The sequence below is a fragment of the Argiope bruennichi genome, chromosome 9 (assembly GCF_947563725.1).
Source record: "Argiope bruennichi chromosome 9, qqArgBrue1.1, whole genome shotgun sequence".
Classification (NCBI taxonomy): domain Eukaryota; kingdom Metazoa; phylum Arthropoda; class Arachnida; order Araneae; family Araneidae; genus Argiope; species Argiope bruennichi.
The window spans coordinates 45,950,663-45,978,133 of NC_079159.1; the positions used below are offsets into that span (position 1 = coordinate 45,950,663).

The 27,471-nt window shown below is 27.3% G+C and overlaps 1 protein-coding gene across 1 annotated transcript in view; it reads left to right on the forward strand.

Annotated features, from left to right (window-relative positions):
- LOC129984547 (nephrin-like) overlaps nt 1–27,471 on the forward strand; it is a 149,755-nt gene that overhangs the window by 51,028 nt on the left and 71,256 nt on the right. The window contains exon 5 of the mRNA XM_056094456.1: nt 1,794–1,994. Within this exon, the coding sequence (XP_055950431.1) occupies nt 1,794–1,994 (201 nt within the window). The remainder of the gene's footprint in view (nt 1–1,793; nt 1,995–27,471) is intronic.

Below are 27,471 nucleotides of genomic sequence, written 5' to 3' on the forward strand. Positions count from 1 at the left end.
GCATTAGCTTGGTTATCAACAATACGCTTACTCATATTTAAGCATAAAAAAATAAAACGCTTCACATATCAGAGCATCTTATATAGACTTATCCTGATTATGAATTGACTACCCCTTGTTAAACTTGAAAATAATGAGTACACCAAGAAAAGCGATAAACATCATAATGGGCTCAATATAAACTTAATAATTAAAAAACTGTTTCATGTTGATTCAAATTTTAATTTTTTACCTACTGTATGATTATTTTTTTTAATATTAGATTTCATAAGATGAACACGGCTATATTTCGATTGAGTATTATTGGATTATGAAAAGAAATGAGTTGAATACTAATTTAAATATTTGCTTATAAAATGAGTACACAAATTATTTGAAAAATACTCATATTAAATTTTCTCATGCAGTGACTATCTAAATATGTTAGATAAACTACATTATAGTGAAATTCGTTCGGATGGAATGTAAATATTTGCTTGAAAAAGAAAGGAAGAATTACAAGAAAGGATATATACCACTGCTATAAATAATTAATTATGAAAATGTATGTATTTAAAATACAATTCAAATAGATCAGTTTAACCGCTTCTTGTATATGTAAATACTAAAATTTTAAACTGATTGTATTAAAATTAACCCTTTCAACGGAATTACTAATATGTAATAGAATAATAAGTAAATATAAATATATGAAAGAAGTATTTTTGAAAATTGTGTATTATCTTGTTGATTAACAAGTTTTAACCATCCTAGCTTTTCTGCAAGTTGATTTGCTTCCTCGCATTCTGTTAGTCTACACAGGAAAAAGGAATGAATATGACATCTTATTTTTCTCAAAGAGATCTTGGAATATCTAGGTAACGTAAAAATGTTCCAGGTGATTTGACTCCAATACAGAGAGGTGGACAACTTATATTCCTATTTTTCAGGAGAAATTAAGTCGGTTCTGTATTTTACCTAACTTCTTAACAGGATGCCAATCTTGGCAAATATTTTCATTGCTAAAGCGCATCTCGTTCCATCAATTTGAAGAATGAAGATTTACTGCCTGTAATGGAACTCACAATCATATTCCTCAGGTTTCATCGAACAATCTTGGTTTTCCTCAACCGGGGCATCCAATTATCCAATACTCCATTGTCTAAAATTCTAATTTATTCAATCTACTGTAAGACTGTGTAAGAAATAAAACTGCATGAAAGCCAGTTTTATTTCGGAAAATTCACTTTGATATGCGTTCTGATATCCCTTATATTAGGTATGTGTGTTAATGTAACTGCCTCTTTTATCGCCAAATTATGGCATTACAATATTTACATTTCTTTTAATAATTTTTGAAGTATCGTAATGTTTTAAAATTTATTATTTATATTGCATTAAATATGTTTTTTATCTATTTAAACCAGCATAATTTTAAAGCAAACAGAAATGATTATTCAAGGAAAGTAAAAGAACGTGTAACTATAACTGTATTCTTTGTCAAAATATGTCACAAATTGTTTTCAATCAGTTGGAATAAAGTTTTTCAAACTGCATATTCGTGTTTCAAATAAATTTATATTACCGCAGTCTAGCGATTAATCGCCAAAGACAGCAAGTTATTAGGCTTCATTTTTAACTATCTTTCGGCATTGGCATGCGATTTGTATTACAAAAACTCATATTTTAGAGAGGGCGCGAGAGAATTTCAGGGAAACCACTACAGCTGGTCAGGTTTCGTAAATATTTCCAAATTTTTATGAGAAATGTAACTTTTTATTCAAGCAAAGGCTAAAATTTTCTTCTTTTTTCAGGCCATCCTATACCAACCCTGTCATGGTCTGGAACTTTTGATAATTCCAGTGCTGCTTATCAATTGAATACTACAAACACGACTTCATCTCTTATCATACCATTATTAAAAAGAAGTGATCAGTGGACTCATTTTACTTGCACTGCATGGAATAGTCCTTTAACAGCACCAAAGTCAATTACAGTCACAATCGAAATTAATCGTAAGTACAAATTTTTCTGAATAATTCAAAGACTTTTGTGTCAGACTTCATGTAAGATTCATTCAGTAATATTCCTTTAAGAAATGAAGTTATGTAAGAAGTTAAACAATAAAAAATAACTCAGAATTTTTTTAAAATTTTCTGTCAGAGAAACGCTACTTGGTGAGTCAGCACTTCAATAACCAACAGAAAAATAAGTTACTATGGTAACCTTTTAATAGTTTATGAGTCTGGCTCCAGACCTTTTGACCAATTTAGAAAATGTGTTTTACATTAAAAGCTTTCAAAAATAATTGTTAATGACTGTTATTCATTAGTTTAGTGCATAATCTATCTAACTCTCAATAGAAAATCATAAATGTTGCTTTAAGTGGTTGTATGTAATGAATATAAAAATCATGGAAATTTAATGAACAAAATTAATCTCTTTATTGTTTAATTATGTTAATTTTTGTACTGTTGGTTCCCCGAATTAAATATATAACTTAAACAAAATTATAAGTTCAATTGTATTTATACCAAGTAATTTCCTCAAATTTTCATATAAAAATTGTTTCTATTAATATTCAGATGTCACAAGAAACATCATTTTATATGTGCGTCAATAATTCAAAGTCATATGTTGTTCCGTATTATAAAATACGTCGATTACTTATTTCTTACACTTTTATCATCACATATTAAAATGCATTTAAAACAAGGGTGATGTTTTACTACATATTAAAATTTTCTTCAACTCTTCAAAATCAAAATAAATATTTCATAAGTATTTATTATTCACTTAAATTGATATTGACTTTGCTGTTGATATTTCCCATTGTGCATCTATTCAAGAAAAATATCACTGAGAAGACATTAATAAATTAAAAAAAACATTAATTCAAATCATTTTACTTTAATAATAGAAAAAAATCCCAAACAGAGCTTAATATATCTCATATTTCTCTTTTTAACAGCAAGGATTTAAGCTTATGATCTCTTTCTTCTTATAAAATAATTCTGAGTTTGTAGTAGGCTTCCAAAGCCCATTCGTAGATTTCCAAAGATGAGCACTGATCGCAGTGACAGCAAAAATATTTTCAATCCTGAAGGTCTAATAAAATTAAGATTTCACTAGAATAAAATTTATAGATATGGATTGTTGTGTTTTCAACATTTCAACATTAAAATGCCACACATCAATACAAGGCAGATATCTGGTGATATGCTCTTATGACCGATCCTCATTGTGTGCTCATGATTTTTGATTTTAAACCTAAAGTGTTATAAACTGTGATTCGTATAAGGCTGTTTTAAATACAGTTTTTCTTTCTTAAAAACATATCAACCAGTTTTTTTTTTAATTCTTTAAAAGTAGCATTAGTCTATGGACCGAATTAATTCTGACAGCAATTTGAAGTTTGACAGTCTCTATAATCTAAATACTGCCTTTAAAATAGGGAATCAAAAGTCACTCTGGTTATCTGATATTTTTGATGATATTGGGGAATTTTGCTAATATTGTGTTAAACATCTGTGAAAGTAATTGCAAAATTAATCTGAAACTTTAATTTTAGGAGATTTTTTTATTTATTTGAGAGTATTAACTCAACAGCAATATTACAGAAGTTATTTAACATATTATTAGAGCCATTTAGTTAAAGAAATTTACATAAAAAAAAGGAAAAGAATTTTGAATGAAATTTCTGGCAGTAGATTATTCTTTGAAATGAAACCTCTCTTCTGCAACTTTTAAGGACATATTTAAATGCTTTCCAAAATGAAGTATTTCTATTCTGTAACTAAGAAATGTTGTGAAATAAATGATATTAAAATTTCTAAATTTAATATAAGTATGAATATTAATCAAAAGGAGGTAAAACGCCAATATTTTTTCTACTAAAAAAGAGAACACCAACGTATACCCGAAAAATGTGCATATTTCAAATCCTTATAAAGTGAAATCGCTGACGTAGATCTGATAATCTATCAAATGCAAAATATTTAAATTTTAGCAATAATAACTAATAAACCAAGATTGAAACTTAAAAAACTACGAATTGTAATTCCTAACATGTTTTGCAGAAATGTGTGACCTAACACAGAACAGTTAGTAGAACCCTATATGAAAACTATTTAACTAGAAATAAAAATAAGCATATTGTGAGTCAGAATTAATCATGGATGTACCTAAATAACTATTACAAAAACAGTTCTAATCACTATTGGAATCGAAGAGAAAAAATGTACTACCTTAACTCCATAAATGCAAAAAAAGTTGAATAAGTGGTTTATGATTGTCGCAGGTTTCTCCTACAATGGGAAATTAAAAACATAAAAAGTTTTTTTTTAAAAATATTAAAGTCAACCCAACATATTATTACATATTATCGAAAGAAACGTTTTACGTCCGATATTTAATATATATATATATATATATATATATATATATATATATATATATATATATATATATATATATATATATATATATATATATATATATATATATATATATATATATATATATATATATATATATATTCCAATGAGTTTCAAAGAGTGGAACGTCGTCAAGACGAAAACTTCAAATAATAAGACCACATATCCTAAAAAATATGAAAACTTTTGCAGGTATTATATATACAGGGTGTTTATAAAGTCCCGGACCCATTTTGATGTTTAATAACTCATAAAATAATAAAGATAGATTTAAATTAATAACATAAATGGTTAAATAGACTCAAAAAGTTTCATGACCCTTGTCAATGAACTTCCACGTGTGCCTCCTTCGTCGCACGGAGAATATCAATAGTCAATTTCACACCAGGTAGCGACAAGCTTGTCGGCATCCACAGAGCCATTTGCGCACATTATGGCGATTAACAATGCCAGAAACATGAAAGGATGCTTCATCGGAGAACATTATGCTCTTCAGAAAATCAGCAGCATCTTCTATCCTCCTTAGCATATCTGTTGCAAAGGCCATCCTCCTAGGCCTATCGTTCGGTTCCAAAACTTGAACAATTTGAACTTTGTATGCATGCAGTCTTAATTTTTTCTTAATAACCTTGTACACCGTCGAAATTGGCATATCCAATTCTGTTGCCACTGATCTCGCAGATATTCTAGGATTGTGTAAAAATGTCTCTCTGACAAGCTCAACATCAAAATCACTTGTGTAAGGACGTCTGGAACGTTTCTTATCTTCGATACTTCCAATTTCTAGAAAATTCTTTTTCCACCGCAAGATGCTGTTTTTGGATGGAGGATCTTTTTGGTAAATTCTTCTGAAATTTCTCTGTGCTTGCACTATCGATTTCATTTCTATGAACCACCATAAAATCTGGCTTTCTCTTGTGGTGTACGCATTCTCCTTAATATCCACTCGAATAAAACATCACATACAAAAGTACTACATAGAACAAACACATCAAAAGTAAACATAACATTGCAATAGTTGCCAAAAACAAAAGAGAGAAAAATGCAATTAATAAGCAGACAATATTTAGAAAAGTACAGATATTTAGACTGGAAAATGAAATTATCTGAAATTAACCACACGTGCAGACGATATTTACAAAAGTAAAAATATTCAAACCTGAAAAGGAAAATATATGAGTTATTCCATCAATAAATGCCATAAGTTTGTTTATATCTTTATTATTTTACAAGTTATTAAACATCAAAATAGGTCCGGGACTTTATAAACACCCTGTATATCTTTTAAACATATTTCTACAAAGTCCCCTTACATTTCACTTATGGAATATTGTGCCTTTGGTCTATTCAAAAAAAGCTCTTGCTAAGCGCAAATCATCCTCGATCTGTGCACTTTGAAAAGTAGTTGAAAAAAGAATAAAAATTAATATTCTTAAAAATTTTACAAAATGTTCATATAACGTGAAACTTAAAATGCAGATGCATTTCAGAAAAAAGAGACAATAAGGTCATAAAATAAATTAAGTTGTTGTAACATTTTGTACAATACTTAAAACAACACTGAAATGGTTTTAAATTCTGTAAATATCGTCTGTAAAGTTTATTTTGAATTTAATAATCCCAAATTCGATAATTAAATAATATATCTTTAATAAATAAGGAATACAATTTGGTTAATTTAAGCAAAAATATCTTCTTTTTAATATATCTTTACCAGGACAATTTTTTTTTCTCAGAAAATGAATTTCTAGATCTTCATTTAAGCATCTGGAAAATTTCAAACGCGCAACTCATCCAGATTAATTTCTTCCAATAAATTGGATAATCTAATTACCGAATCTCAAATTATGCCTTTCGATATCATTCACTTTTAACTAGTGAAAATTAAAGCAGCATTCGAAAATAACGAGGGTATTAAACATAAGTGCAGTGTAAATGCGAGGAAATACGATGAGATTAATTCTAATTGAATATATTTTTTCCAAAAGGAAATGCTTAATAAGCTAAATAAAATTAAGTTCAATCAAAATAGCATTTGATGCATCATCATAGTAATCATTATTAACAAGGGAATTCCGGTATTTTTTAAACATAATTTCTAAAAGAATATCACGAGCGTTATACTTTATTAAATCTTCTTCCGATAAAGAAAAAAATGAACGGAAGTTTAGAACGCAAAAAAAGAGGATATTTCCGCGTAATGGCGCTATTAGTGTCATAATTTGGCTACTTTAGCTAATTACTCGGTTGTTTATTTATTATGACTTAAAAAGTAATATCTGAGCTTTCCATAATGTAGTTAGAGTTTTTCAAGATTTTTTTCGTTAAAATGTAAGTATCTGCAATTTCAGAAGGTTTATTCATTAAATATAAATATTTCAAAACTATGAATTTGTATTTGATATTTAAATGTATTTAATGCGTATCTTTCTTTTTTTTTAATACTCGTTCTTTCAGCTAACTACATATATATGCATGCGTTTATAACATTTTGAATGCATTTAACATGACATTTTGTAATATTTTTAATATTATACGTCTTCATTCTTCATTATATTTATCATTTATCCTTTTTTTATTCATAAAATTCGATTTCCGTTGTAATATTTGTGTAATCTGTAATTTTAACTACAGAATTTATAATATGATATTTTATAGATTTCATTTTGCTTATTAATACTGTAATGTTTTGTTTTCATTGTTTAGAAAATATGGAATGCAAGTTAGTTTATTTTATACAACGAGTTACTTACCATTTTCAACAAAAGTGTTTTGCATATTCGATTTTCTGTTTATACATATGTCAAATTCATTCTTTATTAAATTAAAAGAATTATGTATGCTTTTTATTATGGCACATTATGGATTTTTATTATGGAAAGATTTGAAATTTGGTTTAATAGCAACGATGATAAATGAAAGGAAATAAGAAAAATTAGATTGTCTTCTTCAGTTAAAATTTTATTAACTTCAAGAAACTGATGGCCAACGTTGTATTCATTGCTTACGAGAAAAAAATGAATCCAGTATTTGTTCCATTTCTCTAAAAGAATATTTTGCTTAAATAACAGTGTCACAGTATATGTTCTGCAGGCACTATAATCCATCAGAGAATAGCATTAATGAATTAAGTTTTTGTTCCATTTCTCTAAAAGAATATTTTGCTTAAATAAACAGTTTCACAGTATATGTTCTGCAGGCACTATAATCCATTAGACGATCAGAGAGGAGCATTATGATCATTTCTGACATTGATCAGAAACATGAATTTAAGGAAGATTCATGTATTTTATCATTTGGATGCACTATTTAATAGTAGTTTTCAAAATTTACAGGATACTAGTTATGTAGGAATAGGAATATATGCCAGAAATTTGCTACTTTTACTCCAAAAAAAAATACACAAATGTGAACAAATCTTCTTAAATTCTGAACATTTTCCAAGAATACCACTTAATTTCATGTATTGGAATAAAATACGCCAAGTGCTTGAAGTTATTTGGTTGCGATATATACCTCGACTATTTATGAACTTCTGCCCCAATGTGAGCTTTAATAACGAATTCTTTGCAGGAATCAGATTATTTGCTTGAATTTTTCTTCTGTAGAGAAAAGCACAAAAAAGTAGACTAATTCCTCTTAAGAGTTTCCAAGAAGCCACCTTCTTAAATTTATTACACCTAAACCAGATTTCTACAGAAAATATCCTACTGTCTTTTTGAGACTTAAAGAAAATATACTATAGTCTTTTATACTGATTTATGAAATCTTGAAACTTTGACTTAGGAAATTATTAAATTCAATATAATCAAGTTATTTCAGAATAATGCCGGCGTCCTGGCATAGGGGTAGCTTGTCTTACCCTGTAATCTGGGCGTCCCGGGTTCGAATCCCGGTTGTTATTCATCTGTGTCTTATCTGTGAGGTATGTGAACGTGCCTCCCCCCTGTAAAAAGGGGTTATGCAAGCGAATGTGTGTGAGTTTCATGAGCTAGGAGTCAGATTTCTGCCCTCGGGTGCTCAGGAGTATTTACCCTAAGAAGCTACTGCAGCCCCTTTCAGTGGTAAGGCGGACTCGGCATCATCATCATTACAGAATAATTTTTGAAATTCTAGATTCACGTTATTTAATATATATTCTATAAATCGATAAAACTTCCTAAAATTATTTATGCGCTGATTACAGCTAAGGTATGAAAAATATTTATTCTTTTGAAAGAGCAACGGAACACGATGAAGCTTTTTGCTAAGTATTTTTTCAAAGATGCAATGAATTTACATTAAAAGACGAAAAAGATTTTTGAAATGAAAAATTTAACTTAACCAAACAGATGCACTTAACAAAAAGTCAATCCCTTAACTGCAGTTTTTTAGATTCAATGTTCATTTATATTTGTACAATAGACGAATTTAATATTTTAACTTTTTAAAAATTCTTGAGAAACATTATTTTGTTAAGATAATAAATAAAATGCATTCCAATTTAAGAGCCATTTTCGAAACATTTGAATATTACTAGTTACGACATGAACTGAAATTAGTTATATCATTAGGTTTCATCACTTTTGTGCATAATCACTTTTCAATCATAATATTGATCGAAATTTTTATACTATTTTATATCAAGTTTTTATTAATATAATTGCGCAAGGTTCAGCATTGTTTCAGTAGACAAATCTGAATGTATTTTGAATAATTTCTTTGCAATTTATACAAAAATCATAACTTATGAAATATTTAAAAGATTCAGATTTTAGAAAAGTAAGTTAGCAAATATAATATACATATTTAATTTTTATTTAAACGTTGGAATGGAAATAAACTTTTTTTTATTTACGATATTTTTCAGAGTTCCATTGTTTCTCCATTTAAGACAGATCTTATTAATAAAATTCAAAAAATAAAATTACTTAACTAAAATACCTTTTGAGTGCAAAATATGGAAAATGATATTTGTGAAAAAGAATTTTATATTCTATTAGCTTTCATAAGCAATTATTTCTCCAATATTAATATAAAAGTTATATTCATTTTTAAATAAGGGTTTGTAATAATATAAGATAAGTTAAAAATAAGATAAGAAATTCACAGCTACACTCATAAAAATAATGAATTAATAATACTAAAACACAGAGTTAAAATGTTTTTTCAATTAGTAAGGAAAATAAAAATTCAACGGAGACAAAAAATAAAGGCACTCAACTTTATAATGTGTATTATAAATAAATTTTTCCTACGTGTGAAAATATTAGTCCATTAACTAAATTTTCTGAGAAATAAATAATGCGAATTAAAATGCTTAGCTTGAAAAAATTTTTTAAAAAAGCTTCCTCAGAATTTAAAAAATAATTCTATGACAACACAGAAGAATTATTTATTTACTGGCATGCTTTTAAGTTTATACTTCTGTAATGTATTTTTATGCAGAAAAAATTATAAAATCCTGAATTTTAGAATCAAGAATTTAGCTTTTGCATTTTATCTAACTTTAATATTAAAATGTCCATTCATAAAAAATTTTAATATATTTTACAAGGCAAATAGCTGTAAATATATGCTCAAAATATGAACATAAAGTTAAAACATTTTCTTCTCTTTTTTCTATGCTTATGATTGTAATTGTGGTGAAATTCTTTTCTAATAACCATAATTAATACTAGTTTTTATTATACTCGCTAACACTTCACGTAAAATAAAAATTGCAAAAATAGTTCTATTACTTTTTTCTTTATTGGGGAATCAATCACTTTAAAATATTTTTAAAGTATAATTTTGGTTATCAGAGAACCATCTGTGACGATATACCGATAGAAGGAAAACTAATTCTGATAAGCAAATAAGTGCATTATGTCTTATAATCCTTAGTTAAAAACTGCACTATGTTACCTAGAAATAGAAATTTTAAATGAATGTTTCCTTTTGATTTTTTTTCATTGAAACATTTATAAAACCCCGTGCACCAGAAAGTATGACACAGCGCTTACAGAAGTAAGTATGCAACACATTATATTAAGAAAAAGAAGAAAATTTAGCAGTCATGAGGGATTACAGATGTCAACAATAAATTTACAGAAATTTTCAAAAGCGCTTCTGGTGGAAATAAGTTGGTGAAAATCTGGAGGTCAATTGCCCTTAGGATCTGTCTTTCTTTGACAAACTTGGAACATAGAAGGAGCACATAATAAACATTTTCCTCTCCGCCAATATTACAATCGCAGGAAGATGACGGAGACAAATTAAACTTGTATAAATAACTTTTAAAGTTACCGTGACCAGTGAGAAATTGGGTTATTTTATAATTTGTATAAAACGGATGACATGACAGTCTCTTATTAATGGATGGAAAAAATTTCTTTGTCAACCTCCCATTATTTGAAACGATATATTCCTGATTCCAAGACTCCACCATTTTTTCTCTCGTAATCTTCTTATAAAAGGATTTAGGAATATTAACGGCAATGTCAATTTTGCACTTAGTGGCAGCCTTTGCAAGCCAATCGGCTCGTTCATTTCTATGAATGACCGTGTGTTCACGAACAAATGCAACAATTATCGAGATATTTTTATCTTTGAGGCATTTAATTTGCTTTTGGGTCTCGGCTATTATGTTGTTAGACGAAAAAATACACTTCAGAAAATCCAAGGATAAGAGATAATTTTGAATTTATTGACTTCCTGTTTTTGTTCTTCATCAAAGTTTAAATATGGTTTTTTAGACAGGAATATAAATTTTATTTTCTATAAAAAATGTTTATAATTGAAAGTGTTATATAGTAAGATCGATAAATAAGAAGCAAACTATATCCAATGGCAAAGCAGCAGTATTTCAATAAATGCAGACATCTAGATTTAAAATCTTAAACTATTAAACTTATTACCATTACCATTAGTATTACCGATATTATTAGCATTACCGATATTATTAGAAAATTAAACCAAATCATCTTATTATTTTTTAAATTGATATTCTTTTGTCAATCTACATGAAGGTTATTTGAAATAAGTATGAGGCCATTGCCGAAAATGAGTAATTTTGGATGAGTCTTATTTATAATATTTGCATGGCCATTAGTAATCAAACCTTAGCTCTCGCCTCTTTGTTGCCTTGATAAGAATCATTCAGTTTACTTTAAAATATCTTAGTGCAAGGCTAGTAAAACTTATTATTATTTGCAATATTTATCCCGAGGCAGGCGTTCCATTTCATTTAATAATTTCTGTCAAACTAACATGAGAGAAGTTGTCTTTAAATTGCAAACATTCAGAATACATTCACGAAGACATTCAGAATACAAATTTGTAACTTCCAAAACTATTAAAACTGAAAAATGGATCATATGGTGTTTTTCGATAAAACATATTCTTCGTTATGATTTTGAGGAATATCTTAAGCACTATTTCAAATTAAAAAGTCTACTAATAATAAAAGAGAGAACGCATATATATATATATATATATATATATATATATATATATATATATATATATATATATATATTACTTCATAATTTGAAAAGATTTTGGGTTTTCTTCAGGATAAATAGTTTTGCATTAAAATAATTTTTATACAAACATAAAATTTAAAAAAATATCTCTTTGATAATATCGGTTTAGCTATTACATAATTATTCTGAGTTTAGGAAAATTTACAAAATTATTTTTTCTATAATTGCCAAAAATAAACTTTTATACTGTTCTGGAATTCGAGCAATTTTCACTGTATCAACTTATATTTAATTCCGTGAGTTTTCTTCCATTTCCATTTTCTTTTAGTAGAAATATTCTATTCTGTAATGTTCTGTTCTAAGAAAGATTTTGTTTGAACAGAATAGTTTACATTTGAAATAAAAAACGTGCTCATAGGATTGTAAAACTCTACAACAATTAGCAGATGGATTGTGCGGTGTGTTATGCTTGTAATTCTCTTTGATGTTTTTGAGATCAACAGTATTAGTAATAATCATATACTCAATAAATAGAAACATTTTAAGGCTGCAAAAATAGCACTAATTCATAAAATATTTTGATGATAAAAATTATTTATTGAACGAATCATTGCTATAAAGTATGCATTACAGTTTTAATTGAAATTTAACACAACTAATACTGTTTTGAAAAATGTATTTATCAAAGTTGATAAATAATGAATAAATAAATACGGAAATTAATGATATTGTTTGTAAAATTCTTTCAATATTTTTTTGACAAATTGGTTTATTTTTATATAAATGTAATCAAAAATGTCATGCAATTTTAACAGGTACACTATGGGTAAAATCTGCTGTTCATCAAAGTCAATTAATAACGAATAAATAAATAGAGGAATTAATGACTCAGTTAAATAACTCTTTTAAAATTCATTAACTTGTTTGATTTATTTTTTGATGAATTGGTTTAGTTTTATATACATGTAAACAAAACTATGCAATTTGAAAAGTCACTCCAAAGGTACTGCTGTTCATTAAATGCAGTTAGAAATAAATAAATAGAGGATTTAGCGGCATCAGCTATAGAATTCTTCCAAATTATATTTACTTGTTTGGTTTATTTTTGACGAATTGGTTTTGCTTCATATTTATGTAACTAAAAATACCGTGCAATTTTAATAGGCACTCTATAGGTACAAACTTTCTGTTCATCAAAGACAGTTTGTAATTAATAATTAAATAGTGACATTAGTTGTAGTATTCTTTCAAAATATATTTACTTCTTTGTTTTTGACGAATTGGTTTAATTTTATATACATGTAAACAACGCAATTTTAACAGCCATTATATAGGTACAAACTTGCTGTTCATTGAAGTCAATTAGTAACGATAATGTCATGCAATTTTGACAGCCATTCTATAGATACAAACCTGCCGTTCGTTAAAGTCAGTTAATAACGAATAAATAAATAGAGGAATTAATGACATCAGTTGTAGAATTCCTCGAAAGTATATTTGGTTTAATTTTGACTAATTGACTAGTTTTATATACATATAAACAAAAATGCCATGCAATTTTTAAGAGTCACTCAATAGGTACTCAAAACTGGGGACCTAATAATCGTAGTACTAAAGCACTACTAGAAGCTGTCAACACAACTCACTTCAACCCTCATGTTACGGTCATTAATAAATCTGGTGTATTACTCGCATATTAATCTGCGTCATGTTCTCGACGCTTCCCTCATAATAAGTCGGAGAGCGGGCGTCGTAACATAACTCCAACAATCAGTCTTCGTCAAACCACGAACTTTATTCCACGTCTCCAGGCGTGACTTGCATGGATTATTGTGCCCAAAGTCTTGACAGCAAGAGGTTTTGTCATTTAAATTATGTCTTGGCGGTTGATACCTAGCGATGACTGGGTGTCATTATAAATATACTTCGACATATTAAAGCACAGGCTAACTTCCGCTAGGTTTCACCCGATAAAGGGGCTGGATGAAAATGTTCGTCGGAGAATTATACGTCTGGAACATTACTTTCGACTGCTTGACTCAGGAAACCAAGTAATACTCAATTAGGGTATCAAAATAGTTACTTCGGTAGTTTCTTAAGCGATAATAATGTGTCTGGTATTTTTAATGCACTTAGGCGTTGGTTTTGGATTTATAAATTTTGCTAGGAAAGCGTGACTAAATGGCATAAGTCATCGAAGAGTTAGTTACTGACATAATACAGTTGAAGTTATTTCCAGCTATATTTTTAAACATAATTCTTCTAACCTTAAGGAAGTCTGAAATTTAGTATTACTATATTTTATACAAGATATAATCATGTAGTTATATTATATTACATTTTTGAGTTATTTTTTGCACTATAAAATTTATAATTTACTTTTCAAAAATGTAACTTTGATCCCAATATGATTGTTCAATTTTTTCTGCTTCTTGCGGTCTAATGTTACGCATTTTCTTTTTCTTTTTTTCTCTTTACTTTGCATATTAAAATCAAATATTGAAATTCAAACATTCAAATATGTTTTATGTTATATATTATATTTTAAAATTATATTCTGTTTTTATAGTTTTAATGTAACTTTATCTCATTTTAGCAAACTGAAGTTAAAGGTTGATGTAAGGTTTAATAGAAATCTCAAACATTAGAAGGATGCATTTTACCATCTGAAAGCAAATATCACATAATATAAAAATCAAACTTTTATTTTAGAAATTATCAAAAAATAACATAACGTTTCTAAACGAATTTACACGTTTTAAAAAAAATAATACTACATGTCGTCTAATTGTTTCACTGATGTGAATTTGATTTAACAGAAATTATCTACCTATTCTGATTTGGTGTATAAAGTAACAGTAATCAAACATAGCTCAAATTTCGAGCGGGGGGATTCTCCAAAAGTGGAAATGTTACAAAAAATGCTGAGAACAAATTTAAACTAAAACTAAATTTTTCCACTCGCTGGCTGAATGGAGAAATCATCTTCAGTTTATTCTGAGGAAGTTCCACGAGCCTGTGCAAACGAAACAAGCGGATTTTTTTTATATTTATGGATTTTCATATAAAGAATGATTATAAGTGAATATCCCAAATTTTTAGGCTTATTAAAAGAAAGCAAAACAAAGTACCATCATAATTGTTGTCAGAAATTACAAATAACAATTAAAAATTTAATTGCTTCCCAGTTATACGTGTTATCTGTAAGCCCATCCAATAATATGAACGATATTAAGGTGATATGATTACTCACCTCATATTTTTTCAACATTTGATGTAATGCTTTGAAAGTCTTTAGATATGCATGTCATAAGTTACTCAACGTCAATTGGTAAAGATGAAACAAGCGTCTATTATTTGATGTAACCTTGTAAAAATAAATAAATAATAAAGCATTGCCATACACACATATCTGCATTATTCAATGCTTTATATCAAGCATAAAGAAAAAAAATGTGGGATGAATTATCATATATCTTTGATAACCTTCACATTTCTGCAAAGGCTCACATAGGACACTTATAATGCCGTGAGATTAAATTTTAAATTCTTATACTTGATTTCCGATGAACACCTAATTTGTTGTTTTTAACAGATCTGCAAATGTGTGATATTTATTTATAATCACTATGTATCATATTCTTCTTGTATTATATATTTGGATTCAAATTTAAAATGGAAATAAACTTCTTAAACAAAACATTTTAAATACAAATAGTTCGCATAAAACCAAGAATAATTTCGCTGACTGTAAACTAAATTCTTGTATCTTAAAAGTTGATGAACATTAAATATATAATTTTTTGAGAATGATTTATTCTAAAGATTTAGATTTTATATTATTCTTATTAGCTATTTCCATTTTTCTTAATTAGTTTTATCTAGATAAAACAACTTTCCACCAACTGCCACTGATGTAAAATTTATATGCAAAATTTTGATGCAATATTTTTAAGTTGTAATTTAATAGTAGCTAAAAAAATGTCCTCATCAGTAAATAACTCCATAGTTTTAATATTTCTATCAATTTTTTTATCTTTCCTACCAGGTAAAATACTAGAAAAATAAAACGAAAATATTAAATTTAAAATACATTTTAAGCATTTAGTTTTATAAATATCTATCGGGATCTGGCATTTTATTTTATATATGATTTGTCGTCCATTCTTAGAAACGGTTAGTATAAATTATAAGCTATATTCAATAACATACCAACAATTCTTCGATATTTAAGATACAATATTTACCCTTTCTCTTAAAAATACGACATTCATTTGAAGTAGTTGAAATTTTTGGACATAAAATATAATTGCAACTTCTCATCTTGATGCAATATTTTATTATATATGTCCTTAAAGTATTAAAAGTATCAGAAAATCAAACAAATATAAATAAATTCTTTTTACTTGAGATATTAATATATTACAGGAGTTTTGCAAAATTATTCATTGTGGAATATCCATATATTTACTACATTCATTTATAATTTTTTTTTTTGGTCCAGTTATATAAAAAAATATTTTAAACACAATCTGGCGCAAAAGCAGAATTACCACAAGCACACTTTGCATATTTGATATTGTAAATATTATTCTGGTAAACATTTTACGTTACTTTGTTCTATATTTTTTCATATAAAGGCAGAAATTCCTGTTTTGATTCAGAAGTTTGCATGCAAAGCTAAAGCCATACCTGTTTTCTGGTGTTAGTATTGGAGAAAACCTTCAATAAGAACAAGAATTTCCACAGCATCATGCAGAAATGCTTACCTGCATACAAAGGAGGGATTTCTTTTGCTGACATCAGACCCTCCCGCATGTGTTTTGAATATTTTCAAAATGCGAAAAAAAATCATATATTGTCTTAAAAAAAATAAATGGGTGATATCTCCTCGTGCAATACAAATGAAGAAAAAAGAAGAAAAAAATTCATAAAAGAATTCATAAACCAGCATCATTCCGTTTTTGCTTCTCAATACATATTGACGATAATATTAGATAACATTTCAAGCCGAAGGAAATATAGATTTATTTTAGGATATATTCATAGGAATATATGTAGATGTATTTGAGCAGTTGCGTGGCCGAATAAAATAAACTTTTCACAGTTTTAACTTCGATTTATTCCATTCCGTCAGTTATAATTAACGTACGAAGAATAAGAGTTAAGAAATACTTCAGTCTACATCGCGATACAAGAGCATAAGAGCAAGAGAGAGAAATTTTCCCTTCAATGTTGTTTTACTATGAGATTTCGATAGGGATTTCCTTGACACGTGTTGATTTATGTAAGGGAATTTTAAGTATCTTTAAAAGAATGTGGTAAACATTAAAGATTTTTATCCCTTCAATTGGAGCGTGAGAACCTGCTGAATTTACAATTTTCTAGAGAGCGTGTTAAAAGTAATTAAATAAAAAGTGAAATTAGATCAGGAAACAAGAGATCATTCTATAATGAAATTAATATGGGGTGAATTAAGATAAACAATATGAAACTAATTAGGATTTAAATTAGATAAAGAGATGTCATTACATATATTTGCAATATTCTAGTAGTTTTCCCACATATGCTGTGAAATTTCTATCACATCAGAACTTTATTTTAAAAATGAATGCCTTTTTCTGATTTTTTTTTCTATATTTAATAGAAATATGACAATGTTTTGAAGAAATTCCATCACCAACAATTCATCTAAAATTTATAGAGGCCGTGGTGGCCTGGTGGTAAGGTCTCGGCTTGTGAGCCGTAGAGCCGCAGGTTCGAGACTCTATTCCACAGAAGAACCATAGTGTAAGGAGGTCTGTTGCACGTTAAATCCGTCATGTCAAACGTCCTCCCGCTGGTGTGGTGTGGTGTGGCGTGGAGAGGAGGGTGCCAGCTCAGGGATCGTCCTCGTCATCTGACCGCGGCACAAAATTACGAGGTCTGTACCGAAATAGCCCTAGTGTTGCTTTACAACGGGACGTTAATATAACTAAACCAAACCAAATCATATAAAATTTATCTACAAATCAAGAACTACAATTTCACGGTATATAAGCATTAATAAGAAGGATTGCAGAAGTCTCATTTAACTAATAAATAGCCTTGTGTTTTGCGTCAACTTTAAGTATACTGTGCTGTCTCAAACGTCTATTATTGGTTCGTGCATTTCCCTTAAATGCTATTTGTATTAGGCTATGATGCCTGCGATTAGTTCAACTCATTAATTAAAAATGAAATCAGCTGTGAACTAGTTTAGGAGAATACAGAAGGTGAAGAATAAAGTGCAGGAAGTTCGGCAACTAAATCCTACTAATCCAGAGATGAGATTTATATGCTTTACAAGTATATTTACTGCAATTATACGTTATTGCAGTCACTGTTCCTATATTTCTGTCAATTCTCTAAATACGGACTTATGCATGTTAGTTTTAAAAAATTAGTTAAGTTTTGTATAAAAATTTATTTAAACTAAATTATTATCGTCTTTAGAGAAATTTGGTAAGAGAGTTACTCTTTTGGAGTTCATCGTTTCATTACATTCAACAAAGGAGTTTATTGAAGTCTAAACACAATTTTACGCATATCGATAGTTAATCTTTTATTTTCTCTCTGCAATAACTATAATAAGACATTCTTTAAATGGTATTGTGTTTAATATAATATTTTGCATGTGTCTTTTTCACTACATTCAGCGGAATCAGTTTTGAATTGCCGATTTTAAATCTAAACCAGCAACCAAATATAAATCAAAATCAAATCAAATATAAATATAAACCAAATTAAAATCAAATATAAATATAAACCAAAATAAAACCCAAATATAAATATAAAACAAAATAAAACCAAATATAAATATAAACCAAAATAAAACAAAATATAAATATAAACCAAAATATAAACCAAAATAAAACCAAATATAAATATAAACCAAAATATAAACCAAAATAAAACCAAATATAAATAACTTTTTTCTTAGGTATACTTTATATTTTTAATTAACGCCATACTATTTAAACGGTGGGTAATCAGTCAGCATCTTTCTTATAATTTTAACACATTTTTTTAAAAATCTACTGCGACATTTTTTCTGTAAAAAAATATCTAGGTTGACATTTCAGCATTAACGAAACTGAATCAATTTATCAATTCAATCTCATTTAAAGAGCATTGTTTAAGAAACAAACTTCTTTCGATAAATTACCATAATTATCCGGTTTCAAATTGTACAGTTTAAGATCATAACAATTCTCTTAAAAATGATTTCCCTATTCAAAAATAAAGTAGGTAATAAATTGAAATGAAGTGTAAATGCGAGAAAAATGCTCGAAAAGAGTTGAAATTGATTAGATACTTTTTTTTAAATTTAATTATTTAATAAAGTAAAAAAATGAGCAATCATAATAGTATATTAAGCATTATAGATATAATCACTCTCAACAAAGGAATTATCATTTTTTTTCAAAGAAATTCATCGAGCGATATTGCTTTTAAAACATTGCTTTGAGAAATAAAAAAGAAATGATTGCAAAAAATTTATTAGAAGAAATAATAGCATTATTTGAGTTCGAAATAATGGCTTTATTTGCTTCAAGTGTGGCAATTACTAATCTAGATATTTAATATCATTAAAACCAAATTCCTGACCTCTTAATAAATCAGCTTTTTTAGCTATATATTTTATTCTTTGGTTTTGATCAAATTATTCATTATATACAAATCTTTTAAAGCTAATTTTCAAGTCTTACTCGGAAGTATTTATTACATATTTGATTAACTTTTAGCAAACATTTGAATCATATCTAGTAGTTTCTTTTTACTTTTTTCAAGAAATGTATTTTAAAGATTTGTATATCTAAGTACTCTTTTAATATAATACGCAATGCACAAATTAAATGTTTTGGCAAAATTTTATTTATCTTCGTAAACAAAATTAATACCTTGATATTCTTTAAATTAATATTAATAAAATTTTACAAATATTATTTTTATGTTTCTATTAGAAGAGACTAGTTAATTTAGAGTCAAATCATTTTGCAAACCTTATCTAATTTTGCTGAAATTTTCACGGGCATAATAATTTTCTTTCTTCTTTTCATGGATATAACTTTTATATGAATATGATTCCCCATAAAATATTAGAATTAAATATTCTTTTAAGTGAGCTTTCCAGACTACTATATTACATGACTATATTAACATTTCATGATTTAACCTATGTGTGCATCAAATTCACACATACATAATCTGAAAATCAGTGAGATCCATTCTCGAACTGTTGATTGTTTGAAATATTTTGCCTTATGTGAAGTCTAGTTCCAAGGGACTCATAGATTGGAGTTTTTATGAATTATTTTTCCTGGCTGTATTACAGGATTCATACTATAAATCAGAGAAAAGGAAAATTTCTTTAAGATTAAAGAAAATCATTTTGATAGAATTCTTCAAAATAATAAAATTTAAAAAAAAAATTCTATACATTATTAGAAAACACTGTTGGGGACTAAATAAATCCTGTACTAAATCTCATCTAAAGGTTGTCAGCACAACTCGTTTCAGTCCTCATGTAAGGATCATTAATAAATGTGGTACAATGCTCGCATATTAATCTGCGTCATATTCTTGACTCTGCACTTATAATAAGTCGAGTAGCCGTCTCAACGTTATTCTAATAATCACTCTCCCTGAACTGTGAATTTTATTCTATGCATTCAATTTTCACTTGAATAAATTATCATACACCAAATATTTATAATGAGTGATTTTGTCATTTCATTTATACCTTAAAAGCCGAATTCTATTCCTGACTTGAAGTCATTAGACATATATTTCAACATGGCAAGGAACGGATTAATTTCCGCTAGATTTCACCCGCTAAAGGGGCTATATATAAATTTCCAACGCAGAATTCCGTTGTTGAACACTACTTCTGGCTCTTTTGTATATAGTCAATCGATCAATTAGTATGTAAAAATAGTAACAAAGGTTAAATCTGCTATCATCTATGTGTTCTGTGATCACTTGTATAAATTATCATATACAGTATGTATAGCGAGTGATTTTGTCATTTCATTTATGCCTTAAAAGTCGAATTCTATTCATGACTGGAAGTCATTATACATATATTTCAGCACAGTAAGGAACGGAGTCACTTGTGCTAGATTTTTCCCCCGGTAAAGGGGTTGGATGTAAATATCCAACGCAGAGTTCTGTTGTTCAGTACAAATTCTGCCTCTTTTATGCAGTACAACAACCAAGTAATGATCAATTAGTATATAAATAGTAACAAAGGTTAAATCGAAAGGGGAAATTAGGTTTTAGTAATTTTTAACATATTGCTTTGTGATTTTAGGCGTAGATAAAATTTAAACGTGATGAGATGCCATCAGTCAATCATAAGCTTGGTCAAGGACACGATCTTTGCACCACCTTAACATATCCCCTGTATTAAGGATATTATACAGCGAATATCTTTCATTATAAATGATATTGGAGATTTAAAATGTTTTAATTTTGAATGTTTGAAAATTGATTTTTGAAAGCTTAAAAAAAAGTAATAATATTTTTTCCTTAACACACTTATTTTGTAGAAGAATGTTTAAACATATTTCCAACCATCATATATCTTTCATATAACAATTAAAAGAAAACTGAAAATTTATCATGTAATATTTTTTTCGCATGTTTTTTTATTTCATTCTGAAGGTAAAACATCATTTTATACATGATAGTATTTTTTTCTTTCTTTTGGCAACTTAAAATAACTCCATTTCCACTTTTTTTCAAAATATGAAATGAAAGAGATGGAGCGAGAGAGAATGTATGTAATTTATCGATTTTTTCTTGGCTGAAATATAAATCAATCTATCAATATATGAATAAACGTCTAATAATACAAATCAAGTACACAATTTTAGGGATTTTTTTATCAAAAAGGTAAGAATAAAGTTATCAAAATCTTTATGGCCAACTGATAGCATTAAATAATAAAGAGATATAATTCATAAATTTAAACGGATACTTTTGTTCCATTGAAGTTTATATTATTTAGTTTAACGTATCTGAAGCATATATTGCTTAATATATTTTTTTAATACTTTCTTACAAAATGACATATATATATTTGGGAACAAAAGATACAAAATATAATTTATATTCTTTTTTATGTTTATAATTTTCATAAAAAAAGATATATGTTATTTGATTAATACTTCATAAAAGTAAAATATCTTTTAAGAAAATAGTATTCAGAGCAGAGAAAAATATTTAAAGAATCATTTAATAAAAACGTATCTTTTTCAGTCCTATGAATAAATCCTTATCTGAACGTAAAGGAGAGAATGTTTGTTGAGGTTAGATCACCACGCATGTGTTTTAAATGTGTCCAAAATATGAAAAAAATATCCATATTGTCTTTAAAAGACATAGATAACTGTCATTTCTCCTAGCAATATTATTCAAAAACGAAAGTAGAGTAAAATTTTCATAAAAGAATCGAAACACAAGTAATATATTTTTTCCAAGAATGCTCTGTAGAAAAATATCCATTATCAAGGTTCAGAGACTCAAGAAAATATGATTGTATTTTCGGATACATGAGCAGAATAATATATGAAATTTTGAAGCTGGTATCACTAACGGATTATATTTTTTGCCATATAAAAATTGTTTTTATTTCTTTTTACTTTTATATTTACAGAATTTTAAGAACCTGAAATTAGATATAGAAACATATCGTACTTGTCAGTAAAAATTTAGGAATGTTTTGACATTTCTTGAGATAAAAATTGTAAGTTATAATTTATTGAAAAAAAAAGAAAATACAATACAGTTATTTCCTGTTAAAAAAATATGCAGGTGAAATAGAAGTTTAAAGCGAACTATATTAGTAAATCATTTTGGAAATTTTGGCATCGTCTAATAATTGAAATACACTTTGCAGATAGTATTTTCTAATATGTCTCAGCTACAATTACCTTCTGTTTAAAAGTCCTTATATATTTTTGCAGAATAAGTTTTCAGTTTGTTTTTTACAAGCTGATTATTCTCATTTTTTTGTTAGAAGCTATTTTTAATGAAAAATTAAAAAATAATGAAAATAAAAATTTTGAGTAGCGGATAAATATCTCAGAGTATAACGATTTAACCCAAGTTAAGATGGGAACCGTAATCCCGCAACCTACACACACACGCACGCACGCACGCACACACAAAGTGCATAAGCTTATCTAACATAGTGTGTGTGCATTATCTTTGCTAACACAGTGTGTGTATGTGTGCGATGAGAAAAATTTTATATGATGCTGCAATCTCTTTTATTGAACTTATTAATGTTATTAATACGCAGAATTTAAAATTTTACAATTCTGATTTTACTAATGAAAACGAAGTGCCCTTAAATAATTTTTCTTTTTTTATGGAAAAATTAGGTGATATACTCGACGATATCTAAATCAGTAAATGATAAGGGATTACAAGTAATATTTCAAAAATTTTTAACAACAGAGTTGAACAATTAGAATGAAAAACATCACAATGAATTTTAAATCTTATTCTGTATGTTATTTAAACTTCACAATACTGCAGCAAAATAATCAAATTAATCAATAATCATTTTATTACACTTTAAGAAACTTACAAAATATTCAAAGACTTAACATTCTGGAACTTTAATAAATTCAACCTCTCACTTTATAAAAGTCTGAATGCAAGTAAATTCAACTGCCAAAATAGCAGCATCATATTTTCTGTATGATTTGAATTCCTCTCTAAATAAAATAATGGGGTTATAATAAAATTTTAAAAGAAAAATATACAACTACATTTCATTACATTTAGTATTGAACATTAAGATAATTTACATTCTTACGGAATACTTTTTAAGCCTTCTCCCATTGGGGTTAAAAAAATTCAAAGACCTTAAATAATTGAGAATAACGAAATTTATAAAATCCTTCTCATGTTCCCACTATAAGTTAGAACGCAAATAACATACTGCGCATGTATGAAAGTAGATCGTAATTTTCCACCCTTTTAAAGGTTGTTAAATTTTTAACTTTAAAAAATAAATATTTTTATTTTAAGCAATAGACCAGTCACTTTTCAAGATTTTTCTCATGATGGTGTAAAAAACAACAACTTCAGTCTTTAAAATTTTACAGACAAGAAAAATAGTTTAACACGCTGCGCATGCACCAATCTACGCCATCAGAGGCTTGCCTCATTGTCGTGGGAAAGGAATCAGCTGCCTCCCCTCCCCCGTAAGAAAAGAAGTAAAGAAATTCAAGGTGAAAAAAAATAGTTTTTAATTGATAAAAAATTTACCATTCGGTTAATTATCACAAATAATCAAGGAAATATTTTTGGTGTATCATAAGTTCCAGAAAAATACCTTTTTAACAATCAAAATTTTTAATACGTTGCAAAAAAAAAAAAAAAAAAAGATTTAAGTAACTAGAAATATGGCATAAGAAATGTTTTATATTTATTTTGTTTTATTAATTGGTGTATATTTTCACTCAAATTTTTGCATACTTAAAATATTTTTTAAATCTTTTTTATAAACTGCAGTAGCAACAATTAAGTCCCTTAAAATAATGTCAGCAACATATACTGTAATGACAATAAAATAAAATAAATTTTCAGACTGGCAAGCATATTCAGTCTATTTTTTAGAAATGTTCCCAAGATTTTATTTAATAATTAAATTATGTACATATTTTTTTTTAATTTCATATAATTTTTTAAACTTTTATATCTTTTATATTTTATTTAATAATCGAATTGTATATATACATTCTTAATTTTGTAATTTTTTTTTATGTCTTTTATATTTTTCTCTGTATTTAACTAAACGAATATGTTGGATCCATTTGCAGTAGAGAGTTTCCATTTCTAGACAAAATTTCAATGCAGTAATCTTCGCATTATCTTCCATTTTGTTTCATTTTAAAACAAAATTCGCTTATGTCAAGCCATTTTAGAGCTCCATTATCTCGTATAACCAAAGAGATATGTTTAAAAAAATGAGTTAATAGTAAAACAAATAGTAAGTCAATAGTAGACACTGTTAAGACCATATGCAATATCAAGGGTGTCCATATTGAAAATTCGTTTATGCCAAGACATTTTAGAACTCCATTGTGTCGTATAACCAAAGAAATATGTTAAAAAATTGAGTTAATAGTAAGACAAATAGTAAGTCAATAGTAGATACTGTTAAGATCATATGCAGTTTCAACAGTGTAAATATTGAAAATTCTGGGGAACTGGAATACTATGTGGAATACTGGGGAACTAGAATACTTTTGTAGTATACTATGTTTGAATAATTATTATTTGTTATTTATTAATTAATTATTAATTATTTGTTTCACATTGCTTCTTCATCAATTAATATTGGAACGTAATTTGAATTTTTTTCGCAAAATGTTTAATAAAACTGATTGTTTTTTTTAATAATCACCGATATAGTTTGCAGTTTATATATACCAGTCATATTGATCTTTGTAAAAAAATAATTTTGAATCTATCACTGCCAGCAATTTTATTTCGACTTTTAAATGAATAAAAAATAATTTAAAGCTTAAACATATGTTTCCATTATGTAATAACAGTCTTAAATGGAAAGCTTTGGACTAGTGACTAACATTCACCATGCAAATGCTAACTCCCTTTTACATACATGACAAATATACTCAGAATATGGCAGCTTTGTCGGATACGGCTCATACGTGGATCACTGTAATGGGACTTAGCCTCGGCCACTGGTAGGAAAGGATATAGTTATCTCACTCTGCTGCAATCAAACATTGTAAATAATGGAAGATGCTAATCAAATGTGAGGTTAGTTGTACAATACTGCATATACTACATAAATCTAAATAGCTGTAAATAGAATACTGTATTGCATGTCATAGTGTAAAACACAACACATACGTATAGCCTTATGTATGGTCTGCTCACTGAATTAAATTATTTAAAAAAAAAATGTTGATTATATTTAATCCATTTATATAACATTTTGTGTTGGTGTTGTTTTTATTCAAATTTTGACTAAAAGTTTCGATAAGAGTTACATGAAAAATATCGCTTTGAAATGGCAACTATTATTTTATCAGATTGCTGTGTCATAATAAAAGATTATCTTCATTTTTATCAGAATGCTGAATTTATTGCTATATTTACCAGAATGACAAAGCTTTCTAATTCAATATTAATTTTTTTTTCAAAATGATTTGCATCAGAATGACTATCATTTTTGCATCGTGCTATATGGAAACAGTTATGCGAAACAAATTTGTTACATTTGTATTTCGGAAAGTACGAATATGCATACTTGAAAATATGCATAGTTAAAAATGATTTATTATTAATTAAAATTATTTCAATCCATTAATCCACATACAGCATTTTTATTAGTATTGTGTTACATTAAAACCGTAAAAGAATTGTATTATATATAAAAAAATTGAACATAATAAAAATGTTGCCATAAATATATTACTTTTATTTTTGATGGGATAGAGTTATAAATCATACTATTTTCTTCAGAATGATGCTCCCCAGTATTTTATTAGTTTTGCACCTTATTTATGAACAAAGTAGTCATCAGACCACGTTTAATACGATTTTCTTTAAAAAGCATGGATACAAATCTGTATTACATTTTAATTAATTTAAAACTTAGCAAAATTGTTGAGTTTTTTTTTCTTGACAATTTTTGAAAATATTATTACACAAAAATAATTTTCTCATCATCTTAAAATTCAAAAATATATTTGTTCAATGATAAAACTTCAATGGTCTTGTACATTTCTCTAATTATTTAAAGATAATTTTAACCTTATTTACAACAATACTTTCAGTGTTGAAATTAAATTTAATTTTTTCCTTTGTCTCTATAAATCATGATTAAATACTATGAATTAAGATTTGGTTTATTTTTTATAGTATTTATCAATGTTAAAATGAATTTGATTCAGTCACTTACTTTATTTCCTTGATATATCTTTTGGAATCTATAGAAAAAGATACTCATGATAGTACAGTAATATATCTTTTATATAAATGGCTATATCATTCCTTTATTTTTTTTTTATCATTGCGCATCAATCCAGAGAATAATTTGTCGGGAGACCTCACATAATATGATCTATAGTGATATTATAATTTTATAATATTTTAATGCAGAATTAAATAAAATATATTTCTGAGGAATAAATAGTGAAAGAATAGCTCAAAACATGGAGTAGTTTAATCTTAGATGATGCAGACAGATGTGTGGCTGTATCTTGTAGCTGCAATGCCATATTAATTTAAAAGGATCATGTGCACGAAGGAAGGAACAAGTGTAAGTCTGCTGAAATATTATATCATAAATGCTTCATTTTGAAGTTAAAAATATTTCTTGGAAAAAGCATGATTATCAAATTTTGCATAAGGTTTTAATTAAAACTAAACAAAACTAATATTCCCAGCTTAGAAGACGGGTGCTAAAAGCATTAAATAAGTAATTCCTTTCAAAGAAAAGTGAAGTCTAATATTTCAATTTCGTAAAATTTTTCAAAATTTTTTTAGCGATTATTGTATTTTAGTCATTTTATCAAATATAATTTAAATTTATAATT